The following is a 16,205-nucleotide window of genomic DNA, read 5'->3' as shown; positions in this document are numbered from 1 at the left end:
ATCATGATTTTGTTCTGATAAATGTATTTCACCAGCCTGGTTGAAATTAACCAGAATAATGTCAAATGAAAACATTTATCTATAAATAATTTCAAAAATGGTTGTTTGAAATGTTTAAATCAATAGAGTCATAACAATATCACTGTATTCTGAAATTAGAAAATTCTTAGCACATATTAAAACACATTTACTTTATCTCAGGTCAATGTCAGGATTTATCAAAATTCTCCATCAAAATTTTTTAAAGTCTTAATTTTTAGGTACTATAAAAAATAGACACTGGTCAAATGATGTGTTCTGACAATTCCACAAAGTTAGGAAGAAAGGTAAGGAAAAAACACTTAATACAGTAAAATTTCAAATCCTAAACATTTAATCCTTTATTTAAGCCTGCTTCTCTAAATTTAAAAAGGTAACAGCCCTCTTGGTTACCAACTGCAAGCAATATAGAAATTTCACTGGTATCAATTCTAATCAGTTTAGTACATCTATTTTCTTACATACATAGTAAATATCTCTTTTCTGTCTGAATCTAACAGCAGAATAATACAAATCTCACTCTCTTTGTCACCTTTGAGCCCAGGGGCAACCAGTCTCAACAGTAATCAAAAAATGTAGCTTTATGACTGGTAGTCTGTTTCTGCTTTAAAAATATTTATCCAGTAATCAAAATTTGTCATGTGAGGAAATTCTTCACTGATCTAGAAGCACAGTTCGAAGCTCATCTTCTTTATTGATCATCATCGAAGCAATTGCTCCATCATTAAACTCAAAAGAAGTTCCTCCATCCACAACCATACACGCATCCCAACAACGAGAACGAACACAAACCCTGAATGGAAGAAAATATCTCATTAAAAAGTAATAGTTTTCTTAATCCTAAGTAATAAGTTATTTAAAACCCTGAATTTTAATCTAAGCTAGCAAATCATTTGGCTTTGATTTTAAAAAATCAAGTCGTTCTTTTCTATGAGAGAATTAGTAACTATGTAAATATATGTGTACATTATCAAAGTCTCAAAATTATTATGTTCAAGAAAGCACCATTCACGTAAACATGTAGCAGTAACCAAGTGCAGACCTAATGGAACTCAAAGGCTGTTTCATGATGGGATGTCATATAAAACTATTTTCATGCAAAATATTTTAGTATAACATATATACATAAATTATGAATGAATAGCTCAATGAGCACACTTGTGTAATTATTACCCAAATCAGGAATCAAGTGTTACCCAATTTGCCTGAAGCTCCCTCACTGCCCTCTCCCAGTTGGTACCTCTGCTCCCTCCCTCTCCAAGAATACCCACTATCCTAATTCCTGTCACTAGTAGTAATCGTTTTGTCTATTCTTGAACTTTACATAAATGGAAGAATACAACACGTACAGTGGTGTCTGGCTTCTTTTGCTCATTAGTATGTTTGTGAAATTTATCTACTTTATTATATGTAAGTAGTAGCAAAATGTTCATTTTCAATGTTATATGAAAATAGTTCCCTTGTATGAAAACACCAAAATTTACACATCTCTTCTACTAGTCACGGACATTTGGATTTCCGGCAGTTGGGAGGAATGCTGCTATGAATATTCTTGAATTCATGTTTTTTTGGCTCACACATTTCTGTTGGATATATACCTTGGAGGGGAATTACTGGGTCACCATGTATGCTACATTTAGATTTGATAGGTAAATGCCAAACAATTTTTCCAGCCTGTATATTCTTAACAGTGGTATATGAAAGTTGCATTTGTGATATATTCTGGCTATGAGGCTATTGTTGGATATAGGTCCTGCAAGTATCCTTCTATCTCTTTTTGTCTCCTTAATGGTATCTCTTTTGGGGGGTTTGTTTGTTTGTTTAGGAAGGATCTTGCTCTGTCATGGATCTTAGAGTATAGAGGCTCTGTCATAGCTCACTACAGCCTCCAACCCCTAGGCTCAAGTGATCCTCCTACCTCGGCCTCAGGTAGCTAGGACTATAGGCAAGTGCCATGCTGCCTGGCTAATTTTTCTCTCTTTTTTAAATTTTTTTTTGTATTTATTTATTTATTTTTTGTTGTTGCAGTTTTTGGCCAGGGCTGGGTTTAATCCTGCCACCTCCAGTATATGGAGCTTGCGCCCTACTCCTTGAGCCACAGGCGCCACCTAATTTTTCTATTTTTTGTAGACATAGTGTCTCACTCTTGCCCAGGTTAGTCTCAAATTCTTGAGCTCAAGCAATCTGTCTGCCTTTGCCTCTCAAAGTGCTAGGATTACTGGTGTAAGCCATGGTGCCTAGCCTCTTAATGGCATCTCTTGATTATTTAGCAGTTCTTGATTCTAATATGATTTAATTTTTTATACTTTTGTTGTTAAGGTGCTTTTGATGACATGTTTAAGAAATTTTTTCTAACCACCAAAGTCACAAAACTATTCTTCTACTTACATTATCAAAAATTTAAATCTGAGAAGTATATCTCTTTGAAAGATCTTTGTACTCTGACTTAAACTGAATGTAGATTTGTTGATTGATCAAAATTAACTTTCAAATTATAAAGCGAATTTTAAGTTGAGTTTTCTTATTACCATCTTACCTGGAAAAAAATCAACTGTATATTCATAAACAGAAAATTTGCCTAGTCAAGGCAGCAATTTGTAATTAAACTGTCTTTGCTTGCCATGAAACAGATGACATTGTCTCATGATAGGAGGTTTTCTTATTAAATACTGGGAAAACTTTACAAAATAAGTAATTGTATTCATTTTTGTATATCCTCTTGTATATCCTCTCCTCTCAAAAAAATAAATAAATTGTCCTTAGCAACAAAGTTATTTGCAGGCATCAAAGAAGACATTTTTTAAAAGCAGTTCTCCTACCTTTGGGGCCTCTGAGGCACCTTCAGAGTCTCTGGAGTGAAAACTCTTTTCATATAATACACATTAAAACTATTTGCCTTTTTCCATTCATACTCTCACAAACGGAATGGTGTTTTCCAGAGGCCATTTGACATGCCAGATTGTATGCAGAAGCAGGTATGAGAATCTAGATATCTTTCAGTAAGCCAGATATTTAAACAATTTGCAAAAATATAAAATTTTGCCACTCTTGAAAAAAAAAAAATAAATAAATAAATAAAAGGGTGAAGCAGATTCAGTAGGCAGCAGTCTGTCTATTGAAAAGCTATAAGAAATCAATCTTTTTCTAGGAAGCAGGAAAAAATTAAAAAAAGAAATCAGTCCTTTTCTAAAGGTTTATTGCTATGCAACTTTTATGTTTTATATAAATGTTTCTCCTGCTTTTAGTCCATACTTCATGAAAAAGAGATGTTTCTTAATCAAGCTTCTTTTAAAATGATTTATTTAATCATACTGTATCTTGATATATATTTTTAAAAACCAACAAATCAACATCACTTAATTACTTAATAAAAAGTATAACCATTTTAAATGTATTAACTTAAATTTTAGTTTCTCTCAAATGACCTTATCAATTTAAAAGAAAATATCATCTCAGCCAGGTTAGCATGATACCTTGTTAGTTTATAGGTTCTACTTCTAGATTAAGTTTAACTAAGCAAACAATTAAGTATTAAATAATCTTAAAACTGAGTATGCTCTATAATGATGAAAAGAATGAAAATAGTCACAAGTTAGACCTAGGAAGCTTACTTTGAGGAGAAACAACGCTGACGACTGCTGGAGAAAACTCTGTTTGCAATTGGCTCTCGAATACTGAAAAGTATTTTTGGTTCTTCTGGATTATAGAGTAGTGATTTGTTATATTCATTTGTTACTATAAAGAAAAAAAACAATATTAGCGCATTGAGTAAAAGATGGTTACTTCTGAGAAATACAAAACAAAAAAATACATGCTATCCCAACTTACAAGCAATTCTGTTCCACAAATCTGTTTGGCAATCAATTCCAAACAATAAAAAAATAATAATAAAATGACATACAAAAAAATTAAAAAGGCAAAAAGAAAAAAGAAACCCAGTCTTCTTAGAACTCATAACACATAATCCATTAGAAAAAAAAGTTTATAAATAAGAATTAAGTTGTGTGATTAGCCCACAAAAATGTACATCACACCTACAATATAGCAGAAATAGGTACAACTGGGGAGAAAAAAAATCCACTAACTACAAATCAAGGAATTAAACAAAAACAGAGGAACTAGTTAGATGCACTGAAAAAAATGCCACATTCTCCTGTCAAGTTCTTTCCAAAATACCAAGGCAGAGTTCATAACTAAAGTAACAGTTATGACATACAACACAATCTCAAATAATGACAGGCAATGTGTACTTTCTCCAATGAAACTGACATTACTTAAGACTACCATGCAAAGCATAAATCAGTTAAAGACAACTATACAAAGAAATCAAAAGAAAGTTGAGTGCCACATAAAAAAGTTACAAGAGTGTCAGACAATCTACCTTAATTAGTATCAAAGTTTCCTTTTAATTACTGGCTCTTTTAAAAAAATCTAATTTAACCACAAAATAAAAATTTGCCTTTGTGGGAATATATCACACACACACAAAAAAATTCTAGCTCTGAAAGAAACTTCAAAAGATTTGAAATGTCTGTTAACAATGACTACATCATTGGCAATCACTATTGCATCTGAAGACAGTTAAGTGTCCAAAGGAATAAATATTCATTGACTAAAACTCGGGCATATTTATGAAGGGAAAAATAATCACTATTTTTTGTATATACCCCCTTATATTTATATACCTGACCGGTATATAAATTACATCTATATAAATAAATATATATGTGTGTGTGTGTATGTTTTAAGTGAAGTTATATAATTAAGAATCAATTACTGTATGTGGCTAATTGTCCTTTCTTTGATACAGATTTCATACTAATTCAATAAACCATGATTAAAATAATCTTTTAGGTCTCCAATTGAGAGGAGAATAGAATCCATTTTAAAAAGCTGAAAGGGACTTCCGATACTTAGTCTTGTTTTCAAACTATTACAGAGGCAAGCCATCCACCCGACCCAACAAAGGAAGTGTTATGTGGAAATCCAATGTATAATAAAGATAAAATAAACTGACACTGTTCAAATACTTTATCAGGTTCAAATGTATTGCTAACTCAATTACAAGCCTATCAAGAAGAATGAGGCCCGTCTGATAACTCTCAAACTCAGCATTTGTGTTTATGGATGACAGTTGTAGTCTTTCATTGTCAGTATCTGTACTTTGTGTCAATATTTTGTTTTGGTTGTATATGTTGAGAAAACCCTTACTTGTACAGGCAGTTTGGTGCAACTATAAACACATTTTTCTTAAACAATTTACCTTGCTATTTTAGGATATTTTTCAATTAGAGATAGCAAGAAAAACTTTAATTCGAGGTCTCTACAACAATGATCCTGGTAAATGAGTAGACTTCTGTTAAAAACTGTGTTTTTCAGTTTAAGAATTTAAATATTTTTTAAAAAACAAAATTTAAAGAATACATTTGAAGAAGCCCTGGGTACCAGCTAGATGCTCCACTTCAACCCTCTCTTTTCACAGCTGTGGAAGTGGAGGAGGGGAGGATCATAGTCTCGCCCCCAGTTTCACAGCTGATCTGGTTGATCTGGGACTATAACCCAACTCTTCAAATTTTTTATCCTTTCTTCATAAGTGCTATTTTCTTAAAGAAATCCTGAAGTAACTAAGGAAAACTAAATAGGAGGTTAAAGAGAATATTTGAACAAAAAGGAAGATAAGCATTCACAGCTCAATGAATTCCATCTCATCTAGAGGATATCAATGGCATACCAAATTTAAATATGCATTTCCTATTTGCAAGATATGGGTTTTCCTATATTTTCCTATCTCTCAGACATGTTTGCAGGTATGCTGCTTTGACATAAATTATATTTTATGATTGCCAAGAACCACAATATACAAGTAAAAGTCTAACTTTAAACTTACATTGTTTAAATATACTTAAAGAGATATTAAGAGCATGTATAAATCAAAAAAATTTTTGCTTTATTAAACTATACTTTACAATATCATTTTCAAATTTGACAGAAAACTAAATTAAAATATTAATGATCAATACCATGTGTCACTGACCTTTCTCTACCAATTCTCTGTTCAACTGAAGATCCAAATTTCCTTGTTGTTTTGCTATTGAAAGAATAAAGTATCTTGATCAAATATTTTATAGAATGGGGAATATATAACATGCATACATTCTATATTATAACCATAACATAAACTGTATCCCTCCCCCCTTATCTGTGTTTCAGTTCCCAAGGTTCCATCTACAGTTTCACTTACCTCTGGGCAACCACTAACTGAGAATATTAAATGGCAAATTCCAGAAATAAACAATTCCTAGGTTGTAAACTACACATCATTCTGAGTAGAAGATAAAATCTCACCCAGTTCTGCTCCATCACACCTGGGACGTGAATCATCCTTTTGTCTGGCTTGTCCACTTTGTACAGGTGTATGCTACCTACCCACTAGTCGCTTAGCCATCTCAGTTGTCAGATCAGCTGTTGTGGTATGGCAGGGCTTGTGTATTCAAATAACCTTTCTTTTCCTTATTAATGGCTCAAAACACAAGGGTAGTGATGCTAGCAATTCAGATATGCAAAAGAAGCTATAAAGTGCTTCCTTTAAATGAAAAGATGAAAGTTCTCAACTTTAAAAATTGTATGCTGAGTTGCAAGATCTATGGTAAAAACAAATCTATTCATGAAATATAAATTCATGCATAGTATACATAAGGTTTAGTACTACCAAGGTTTCAGGTGTTCACTGGGGGTCTTAAAATGTACTCCTGCAGATAGGAGAGGACTACTGTAACAGCTGTTTTGGTACTCACCGATATTTAAAACATCTTCCACAGCCTGAGTTGCAACCCTATTAATGTTGAATGACCTAGGATAAAAATCACATAATTCTTTCTTGTTTTAATTCTAAAAACATGCTAAAAACTGAAAGGTATAATCCACTTAATATATGAAGTAGAAATTACCGAAACAAGTTATAAATGAATACTGTTAAAATTGATAAATAATGTACTGGTATGGGATACAGAGATAGAAGTATTCTCAGACATAGGTAGGAATACAGAAATAGTAGCTGGAAAAAGCAATCCTGCACTATGAAAACTTAAGTAAACATTTAATCTAGTAATTCGTCCTAAAATATATTTACATATATATGCACAAAGATATATACAAAAATATTTACTGAAGCACTGTTTATAAGAGCAAAAAAACTCACATATATATCCAGAGGAAACTAGTTAAATAAATTATATCATAGCCACTCACTATATTAAAAATAGAACCATATGTGCTGATATAGAAGAATAACCAAAATACGCAGTTAAAAAAAGCAAATGGCATTATGCGCCATATGTATTATTTCCCTATTTTATTTTAAAAGCAAACAAACCACACGTATATATGGCAGTTGAGTCTGAAGATTAGTACCACCGATAGAAAAAACAAAGGAAGACAAGCTTTTCACTGCATACACTTGTGTACTTTTTAAATGTATGTATTTCTTTAAATTATTAGTTTCCTTGAAGGTGAGAAAGCTTTTACATGTACAGTGCCTTGCTTAACCACTTAAATAATACAAACATGGATAACTTTCAGAAATGGCTCTGTCTTCTTAAGGGTTTTTGTTTTTTTTTTTTAATTCTTCCAGGTAATTTAGAATTCTTCCTCTGTCTCATAACCTTCATACATGACCTCACTAGAGATTGCCAATGAATAGGAATAACACAACGAGTCAACACAAGTCTAAACTTAAATCAATGACTCAACTTTTTTGGTGAAAAAGGAGTGAGAGATACTCCCCCATAGCTTCTAGCATTATGCCCTTCATGTCTGAAAAAAATGCAAAATAATTTTGTACATTCTTTTAAGAAAAATGCTAATACACAAAACTTTACATTAAAATTTTAAGGTCACTCACAGACCAAACTCCCTTTGCTAAAAAAATCTAAAATGTGGCCCATGCTTATTTCATTTTCACCATTATCTGCCCCCAACTTCACATTCCAACCACACTAAGCTCACTCCTACCTCTATACCTTTGTTCATACTTAACTATGTAATATGAAGCAAAAGACGCTGAAGTTTCCTCACTTTCTTATTGTTTAGTATGAGGCTCATAATACCTATCTCATTACTTTTACTATTATACAATACAAAATATAAGGCACTTAGAGCACTACCTGGCTCACGGCAAAAAGTCAACACTGAATGAAAATGTCAAAAGCGAAGGATACACGAGTTACGTTCTAATCCCTCTAAACATCCACATTATTTGACGTGGATTATTTAGGAATTCTCCTTATTTTAAATCTAAAACTCATAACAAATAAACTATGTTTGTTAGGGTTCTTGTGACTAAAATATATAGTGTGTGTTATATATATATATATAGCAAAAGATTTTAGTAACTCAGATCTCTTTATAGTAAAGACAATTTAAGAGAACAGAACTCTCATAAGATCTAGATCTAATATACTAGAACTATGACTTATTAGGGGTACTACAAACCAATCCAAACTAATTGACTTATTCGGGGTACCACAAACCAACCCAAACCCAGTTCTCTAAATTAGAGTTAGAGTAAGATTAATTTACTGTGATCTTGGCCGGTTCACTCGACCTTCAGGAGTAGTCTGCTTTCTACATGAAAGACAAACTACTGTATATGCCTAAGCAGGTGTCAGCTAACACAGGACAACGTTTTTCTTGGGTCTACAACTTTCACCATTTTATGAGTTCCCCATTTGAAATAAACATAACCTCTACTAAAGACAAAATTGAAAGACAAATTGAGTATCCTATCTCTATCAGGTACTAAAATTCTATCTCCTACAAACAATTCCTCTTCCTTAAGTCTGGAAGGGCAGAATGTATGGAGAGGGAATATTAGGAACAGTCATAAGGCGAAACTAACTTAAACAAAAGGGCATTCTACTCTGTAGTACTTCTCCCAGCATACGGAGTAAATCATGTTCCTCACTGGCCAGAGAAATGAGATAATAATGGGACACTTCTGAAGCAAAAAACTCCTATATCCAATTTCCCGTGGAAGAATTTCTAGAAATGCCAAGATCATATAGTTATTGCCAAAACCCATTACTTTTCCCAGACATAGGGCCAGGTTCTATTTTCTAGTCCCTTTTGCCATACAGCCACGTGACTGAGTTCTAGCAGGGGTCCTCAAACTACAGCCCGTGGCCCACATGCGGCAGTGTGATTGTATTTGTTCCCGTTTTATATTTTTACTTCAAAATAAGATATGCGCAGTGTGCATAGGAATTTGTTCGTAGTGTTTTTTTTTTGTTTTTTTTTTTAACTACAGTCCAGCCCTCCAACGGTCTGAGGGACAGTGAACTAGCCCCCTGTTTAAAAAGTTTGAGGACCCCTGAGTAAAAAACATGATAGACAAACACTTCAAGTCAAGTTCATAAGCCTCCCACAAGGACTCTCCATGTTCTTCCTTCTGTGGCACAGCAACGTTGGGAGCTCTGTTGGGAAGATGGTAGACCCACATGATGGAAGGAGCCTGGCCCCCTGAATAACCACTTGGAGGACAGCCAACACCCAATTGGGAGCACCCATTTTAGACTTTATAGGGTAAGAAATTTAACATTGTGTTAAGCCACTGAGGTTGAGGGTTTATCTGTTATAACAAGTAGTTTACCTTAAGTTATACATTTCCACATTTCATACTCAATACTAGAACTGAAAATGTCATATAAGAAAACAAACCTTTACACACCTCTCTGTATCAAGTATTAAAAGATGAAGAAGAAAAGAAACACACTATCTTAATCTCTCTTTCCAGTGATTCCACGGAAGTCTACAGTTTAAAGTCAAGTATAGAATTTAAATCTGAACTTCAACATTTATTAGCCACATAAGCTTTGGGCAAGTCAGGTAACTTATGATACTTTTAATACTCCACTAATGAAAATAAAATCACCTAACTCCAGAAAATTTTTGAGAACATAAAATAATGTAATTAGCTTGGAACAAAAAAAGTACTCAGAGATGGCAATGGGATAAAAATTAAACACTTGTACCTCTGTAACATTTTATAATTTTTTAAAAAACAAAGATTAAAAAATATGGTTATAAAGTAAAATAAAAATTAATAATAATAAAAATTATTAAGGTACAGATTGCTCTCTTTATATATAGCATTCTCCTAGCCCCACCACTCCTAGGCTTCTCTTCACTCCCGGCACTTTCTAAAGAGAAAAGGACAGAGGGTGAATGGAGAATGCAATCAACAGCAAAAGAATCATAGTCAAAAGGCTTCAGTCAAGAATCCAGAAGGCCACACGAGGCCCCAAAGCCACGGGTTCCTCACCCCTGGAACATGTCGGAGGTAAGCAAGCTGCACAGAGCTGAGCCGAGAAGAGACTGAGTAACCACGGTGGCAGGGAGGGGACATAGTGAGAGTTCTACACTAAAGCACAGGAGGCATGAATAAGCAAGAAAGCTGACATTCTAATCTCATCCATACTCATTCAAATACAACATCAACACAGGACTCAACTACAGAGTACACGGGAGAGACAGAGAATGCTGTAGAAGTTGCCTCCGGCATAAACACTATTTCACCAAGATTAGCAAGTGTATCCTGATAATTCTTTAATACAACCTAGTGACTGAACTTTTGACTGTGTGACCTCCACAGACAGCTCAGAAGCCCTCTCCCTCGACACTTAAAACCTGACTTTCCCTTGTGAAGCAGCACAAGTAGTGAAGATAGTGAAAAAGGCACTGGCTTTGCAATCAAGCATCCCTGTGCTTGTTTCCAAGTCTGACGGTTACTAGTTGTGTGACTTTTGCCTGCATATTTATTCTTGCTAACCCTCCACGTCCTTCTTTGTAAAATGGCAATACCACTACTTTTAGGATTTCTATAATGATTAACGTATAAAAAGTACCTAGCACAGTACAAAGAAGCAGGGGCTAAATACCCGATAGCTTATACTATAATGTATAAAGTATAAAATTACAGTATCAAAGTTCAGAAAATAAAGTAATCTTATTACTTTTCTTTTTTTAGAGACAGAGTCTCACTGTATCACCCTTCGTAGTGTCATGGTGTCACAACTCACAGCAACCTCAAACTCTTGGGCTTGAGCGATTCTCCTGCCTCAGCCTCCCAAGTAGCTGGGACTACAGGTGCCTGCCAGAACACCCGGCTGTTTTTTGTTGCAGTTTGGCTGGGGCCAGGTTTGAACCCACCACTCTCAGTATATGAGGCTGGCACCCTACCCACTGAGCCACAGGCGCCACCTCTATTTTATGTTTTTATCTGTTCCATTTCTCTCATTATGCAGATAAAGAAACTTATAAATGGTTGCAAAGCGGTTCGACCAGATTTTGTAACTCTCAGGCTAGTACTCTTAGTTATGGACAAGAACGCTGGGTAAAGGAAAGGGGAAGAATCTGGGAGACTATTTCTAGTTCTTACTCCAGTTTTCAACAAGTAGCATACCGTGTTCAGTAGGAAAGACGCTATCATGATAAATGAAAGCTGTTCATTTTACCTTTCCAACTTTACCTATAATATAGTTACAAAACAATTTTGTAGTATATTAGATGATTAAATTTATTCTTTTTCAAACAATTATTGGAAAAAATCACTTTAGAAATATATTTCCTCTCACTGGCCTTCTGTAAAATAGGATATTAACCTACCTTCTTAAGAGATGTTTACCTGGTCCAAAAGATCATTTGGCTAAAACTAAGATATTTTTTAAAGATGTAAAGTCATTTAATACTTATGAATGAAATGGTATGATGCCTGAAAGATTACTTCAAAATAACATAGGATAAAAGCAGATAGGCAGGAGTACAGGGGAAACAAGACTGAGAATGAGCTGGCAATTACTGAATCTGGCTAATGGGTATAGGGGAATCCATTTTAACATTTTTTTCTATTCTTGTAAAAATTAAAAATTTTCATAATAAAATGTTTAAGAACTCATGCTGAACAAGTAGGAAATAAAACCCTAAACTTTCCAAATTTCATCAGTTTGATAAGCACTGTTTTCCCTGTATTTGCAAACATGTAGTCATTTACTCAAAAAATATTTGAGCGAATATGTATTAGATACTATGCTATGCACACAAAAAAATTAAGCAAGGAAAAAATAAAATCTTCTACTTAGCATCCTAAATCCCTAAAGTTGCTTAAACGACTTGGATATTGACTTATTAGATAACTAACAATGTGATGAGTGCTATAACAGTACTATGAGAAGTACAGGCAAAGGACAAAAAAGGAATTAATTCATTGTGCTTATGAAAGGAAATGAGTGTTAGTAAAGATTTGCTAAAAAGAATGACATCTGAAGGCTGGACTTTTCCGCCAGTGGACAGAAAGTGGAGAGTGTTCAGGCGTTCAAAGCAGGACGAAGGTGCATTGAGCAAAAACAAAAAGCCAAGTGAGAACAAGGAGTGTGCCGAGAATGGTAAGTAGCTCTGGTGTCTTTATGTGCTGATGTGTGGGGGAAAGGGAGGGCAGGAATAAGGTCAGTAAAGTAACTGAGGACATATTTTAAAGGGTCGTAAATGGCAGACTAAGCAATCTCAATATAGTCAGAGGTCAATAAACGTTTTAAAGCAGAGAAGAGATTTAGATTTATGTACATTTTAGAAATATTACTCTGTTGGTAGTATGAATGATAGCTTGAAGAATAAAAGGTGAGGCACAAAGAATATTCATTAAAAAGATGTAGGTTTGGACCAAAGAAACAGCTGTAGAAACTGAAAAAGGAGGGCTAAGACTTCAGAAGTACAACTAACAGGATTTAGAGACTGCAGTATATAGACGGGGAGAATGAAGAATGACAGACTCAAAAGTGAGAGCAGGTTTTGGGAAGTAATGTTTTTCTCTAGAGCATGAAAACCAGTTGGTGAATGTGAAATACTACCAATACCCTATGTAATTTTAGAATGTGTGTTTGTACTCAGGGGAGAAGATATGTTTGGGAGGCATCTGTGTGTATGTCCTAAGAAGAAGAAGAGACCACCAGAGGGAGATTATAGAGTAGACAGGATACTGGGATGTCTCCAGTTAAGCCTTTACTGCACATATCTCCAGCCTATTTTTTGTATTGTACCTTGTATTCAATTATTTACTATTATTTGAAATATTTTTTACTTTTCAGAAATATATAGTTCCCAAACCACTTCTCATTTCCTTTTATTTCTTTATAAACCTAATGCTCAACAATGATCAAATAATGACCAAATCCAGTCTATAGCTGTAATCTAAGAAGTCAAGGCAGGACTACTGGATCCAATCAATGAAGTGAAACAGAAACTGGGCCAGCCTTCCTGACACAGGCTACTTGCACTGATATGAGAGGATCAAGTAAATGATAATACTTAAAATATTTTACAAAATTTGATAAGCTACATGCCAAGTTACTCACCAGGCCTTTGATCCAGTTCCAGTACACAAATTAAGCCCTGAACTCTTCTGTTTTTCCCATGGGCCATCATCAACTGAAATCTCATAGTAGGAAGCCCTATGAATTGAGAATATAAAATTGTGTTTGCTGGGCTTATGTTTCAAGGTAAATAAGACAGTCTTCTTCAGAACTAATGAAATCTAAGTAAGTCAGCATGGACCAAGAAACATCTGGCTTAGTAATTAACCACACACATCAATGGTGCTAATTCCAATATTGATTAAGTGAAAAAGTTAGAAGGAAAAAAAAACTTATGCATGTCTATATGCATTTCTGATCTATATGCTCCTCTCTATCAATACTTTAATAATTCAAACGGGCTTCTTGCAAATTTTTAGCTAGTATTATTGCTACTATTCTTATGGAATCTAACACACATACAGAGCCTCATTTCAAAAATCAAAAAAAAGAAACTATGATTCTTAAATGCGTTTCATTCTTGGTAGCCATTCCTTGATATATCTAAATCTATTATCTGGTTCTTCAAGTTATCAATAGTTTTTGCTATATTCTTCTTTCTTAAATTATATGTAATTTTTAAATTGGTGTAAACTAATGGTTTAGATAATAAAGCCATAAAGAAAATTCTAAACTACTACCAGATTAGTGAACAAAACTAGAAATAAAATTAGAACTGTAAATTCTTAAGAGATTTTCATTTTTTTAAATATTTTATAAATATGAAATCAATTCAATTTTCTGAAACCAGCAAAAATAATACTATTCTTATGAAGGCAGAAGTAATTTATAACTATTCAAAGAACTTTTGAAATGTGTAAAATCCTATTTTATAAATTCCATCTTAAAATAATAGTCTTACTGATCAACAGTGGATTTTTTTCTCTAGTAAATAAAAAAGTTAAACACTTAATATAAAATACAGCTTTTCAAAATAATGAGTTATTAGACACGTTTGCAAACACTAACCATGGATAACTTATCTCTTATTCTAACCCTTTCAGCTTCTCCTGTAAGTTCTTAATTTGTGAATGTTTTATGTGACATATTCCTTTCATTTTTTCTCTAAAATAAGTATTCCTTATGAAAACAAGCACGCCAAATATTCATATATCATCTGTTTCATAGCTTTGTTATTTCTTCCTAGAAAATGCACATTAGGAGTCTATAATATACAGACTAGCCAGCCAAATCCAGAGAAATGGCTGCTACAGGCCAGAATCAAGTAGTAACAAACAAGATTAAAGGTGAGCAAGGAGTGGGTGGAAGAAGCAGGGATAGAGAGAAAGAATAGTCAGGCGAGAGATGCTGAGCCCAAAAGATGAGAAAATTTAGTGTCATTCTCACATGCAAGTTTATCAAGATTAGTCAATTCACAGAATTTTTGTTTCAGGGAAATTATTGTTTTAAGGCAGCAATAAAACTCACAGTCCCTTTAGAGTGGGTATACTTCTTCTTAAAATGTCCACTGCTACAGCCCAAGAATAAGACATTCTAGGTTAGAACAAATAGGAGAAAAGAAAACAAAATTGGGCTTTTAAAATGTTCTTAAATCTAAGAACATTATAAATGAGGCAGGAATAATATTGCTGCACTTCATATTTTCCAAGCAAAGCACTTAAGTTTTCAGAGCATAATGAAGCCTCAATACAAGATCTAGAATCAGAAATACTGGGTTTATATTAAAAATACAGTTCTGGCCCTAATTCATTATATGACCTTGAGCAAGTTTTTGAACCCTCCAAACCTCAATTTCTTCACTAATAAAGACAACTACCTTTCTCATAGGATTGCTTGGAGCAAGAAATGAGGTAACAGATACAATATGTGCCTGACACACGGCAAGCATCCAAGAAATGTTCATTCCTCTCTGCCTAGGGGCCTATTACATAGAATCCTAAAAAGTAAGTCCTAATACTTCCATTAGTTAAACCATTTTCAGTAGCATCAGAAGCCAATCCATTGCTGTTCTTAGTAAAGATATAAGGTAAGACAACAGAGAACACAAAAAGAAGCAGCTTCAGACGTTACTTAGGAGATGAACAAATCAGATCACTACTGCCACAGGAAATGAAAGCATTCAATCTAAAATCCACTCATGAGACTTCACTGACTCCCCAAAAGTCTATCAGCTGAACCAAGTTTTCCTCTTTTTCTAAGTTGTTTAAGTTTTTTTTTTAGTGTGTACAAATTATAAAGCAACACAAGAGAAGCTCTCAACAGTTAATCATACAACCTTTAAAATACAAAAAGAGAATAAGCCATTAACGGCTTGCCTAGAGTAAGCATAAACTCACAGGACACTTTTCCCTTTGTTGTCTATTTAAGGTAGACTTTCTCCAATCTCATTTAAAGTTGTTCCTCTCTTGTTTGTCTTATGTCTTTAGCAATAATGACTAAATTACATCAGTAATTAGAACTGTATTTTCTCCTTTCTCTCTTCAATTACATAATAGTGATCTATTATTCACCTCTGTATTGTGTTAAACTTGATATGCAAGAGAAGAAACTATATATAACAACTTTATTTGCTGTGTTAAAATATTTTTACATTTCGGGTGGCGCTTGTGGCTCAGTGAGTAGGGCGCCAGTCCCATATGCCGGAGGTGGCGGGTTCAAACCCAGCCCCGGCCAAAAAAAAATATATATTTTTACATTTCACTACATTTTCTAGTTTCCTTTAATCATGTTATTTCTTTGAAGAATTTTACATTTAAACATTTTTAAATGATGTCTTTATTATCCTCTAAAAAAATTAAGATCCCA

General features: G+C 33.8%; 1 protein-coding gene across 2 annotated transcripts in view; it reads right to left on the bottom strand.

Moving 5' to 3' along the window:
* Positions 1 to 355: 355 nt before the first annotated feature.
* Positions 356 to 16,205, bottom strand: part of NADK2 (NAD kinase 2, mitochondrial) — a 45,995-nt gene continuing 30,145 nt past the window's right edge. Inside the window, exons 8-13 of one of the 2 annotated variants that reach the window (XM_053592193.1) lie at positions 14,868 to 14,933; positions 13,443 to 13,538; positions 6,834 to 6,889; positions 6,074 to 6,127; positions 3,651 to 3,774; positions 356 to 832 (exon numbers count right to left, since the gene is read on the bottom strand). In XM_053592193.1, the coding sequence (XP_053448168.1) occupies positions 694 to 832; positions 3,651 to 3,774; positions 6,074 to 6,127; positions 6,834 to 6,889; positions 13,443 to 13,538; positions 14,868 to 14,933 (535 nt within the window). In that variant the 3' untranslated portion in view covers positions 356 to 693. The remainder of the gene's footprint in view (positions 833 to 3,650; positions 3,775 to 6,073; positions 6,128 to 6,833; positions 6,890 to 13,442; positions 13,539 to 14,867; positions 14,934 to 16,205) is intronic. The other variant, XM_053592201.1, reaches the window with a different exon arrangement.

This window comes from Nycticebus coucang, chromosome 1 (assembly GCF_027406575.1).
Source record: "Nycticebus coucang isolate mNycCou1 chromosome 1, mNycCou1.pri, whole genome shotgun sequence".
Lineage (NCBI taxonomy): Eukaryota > Metazoa > Chordata > Mammalia > Primates > Lorisidae > Nycticebus > Nycticebus coucang.
The sequence above is the reverse complement of the archived record's forward strand: the minus strand, read 5'-3'. Positions and strand labels throughout refer to the sequence as shown.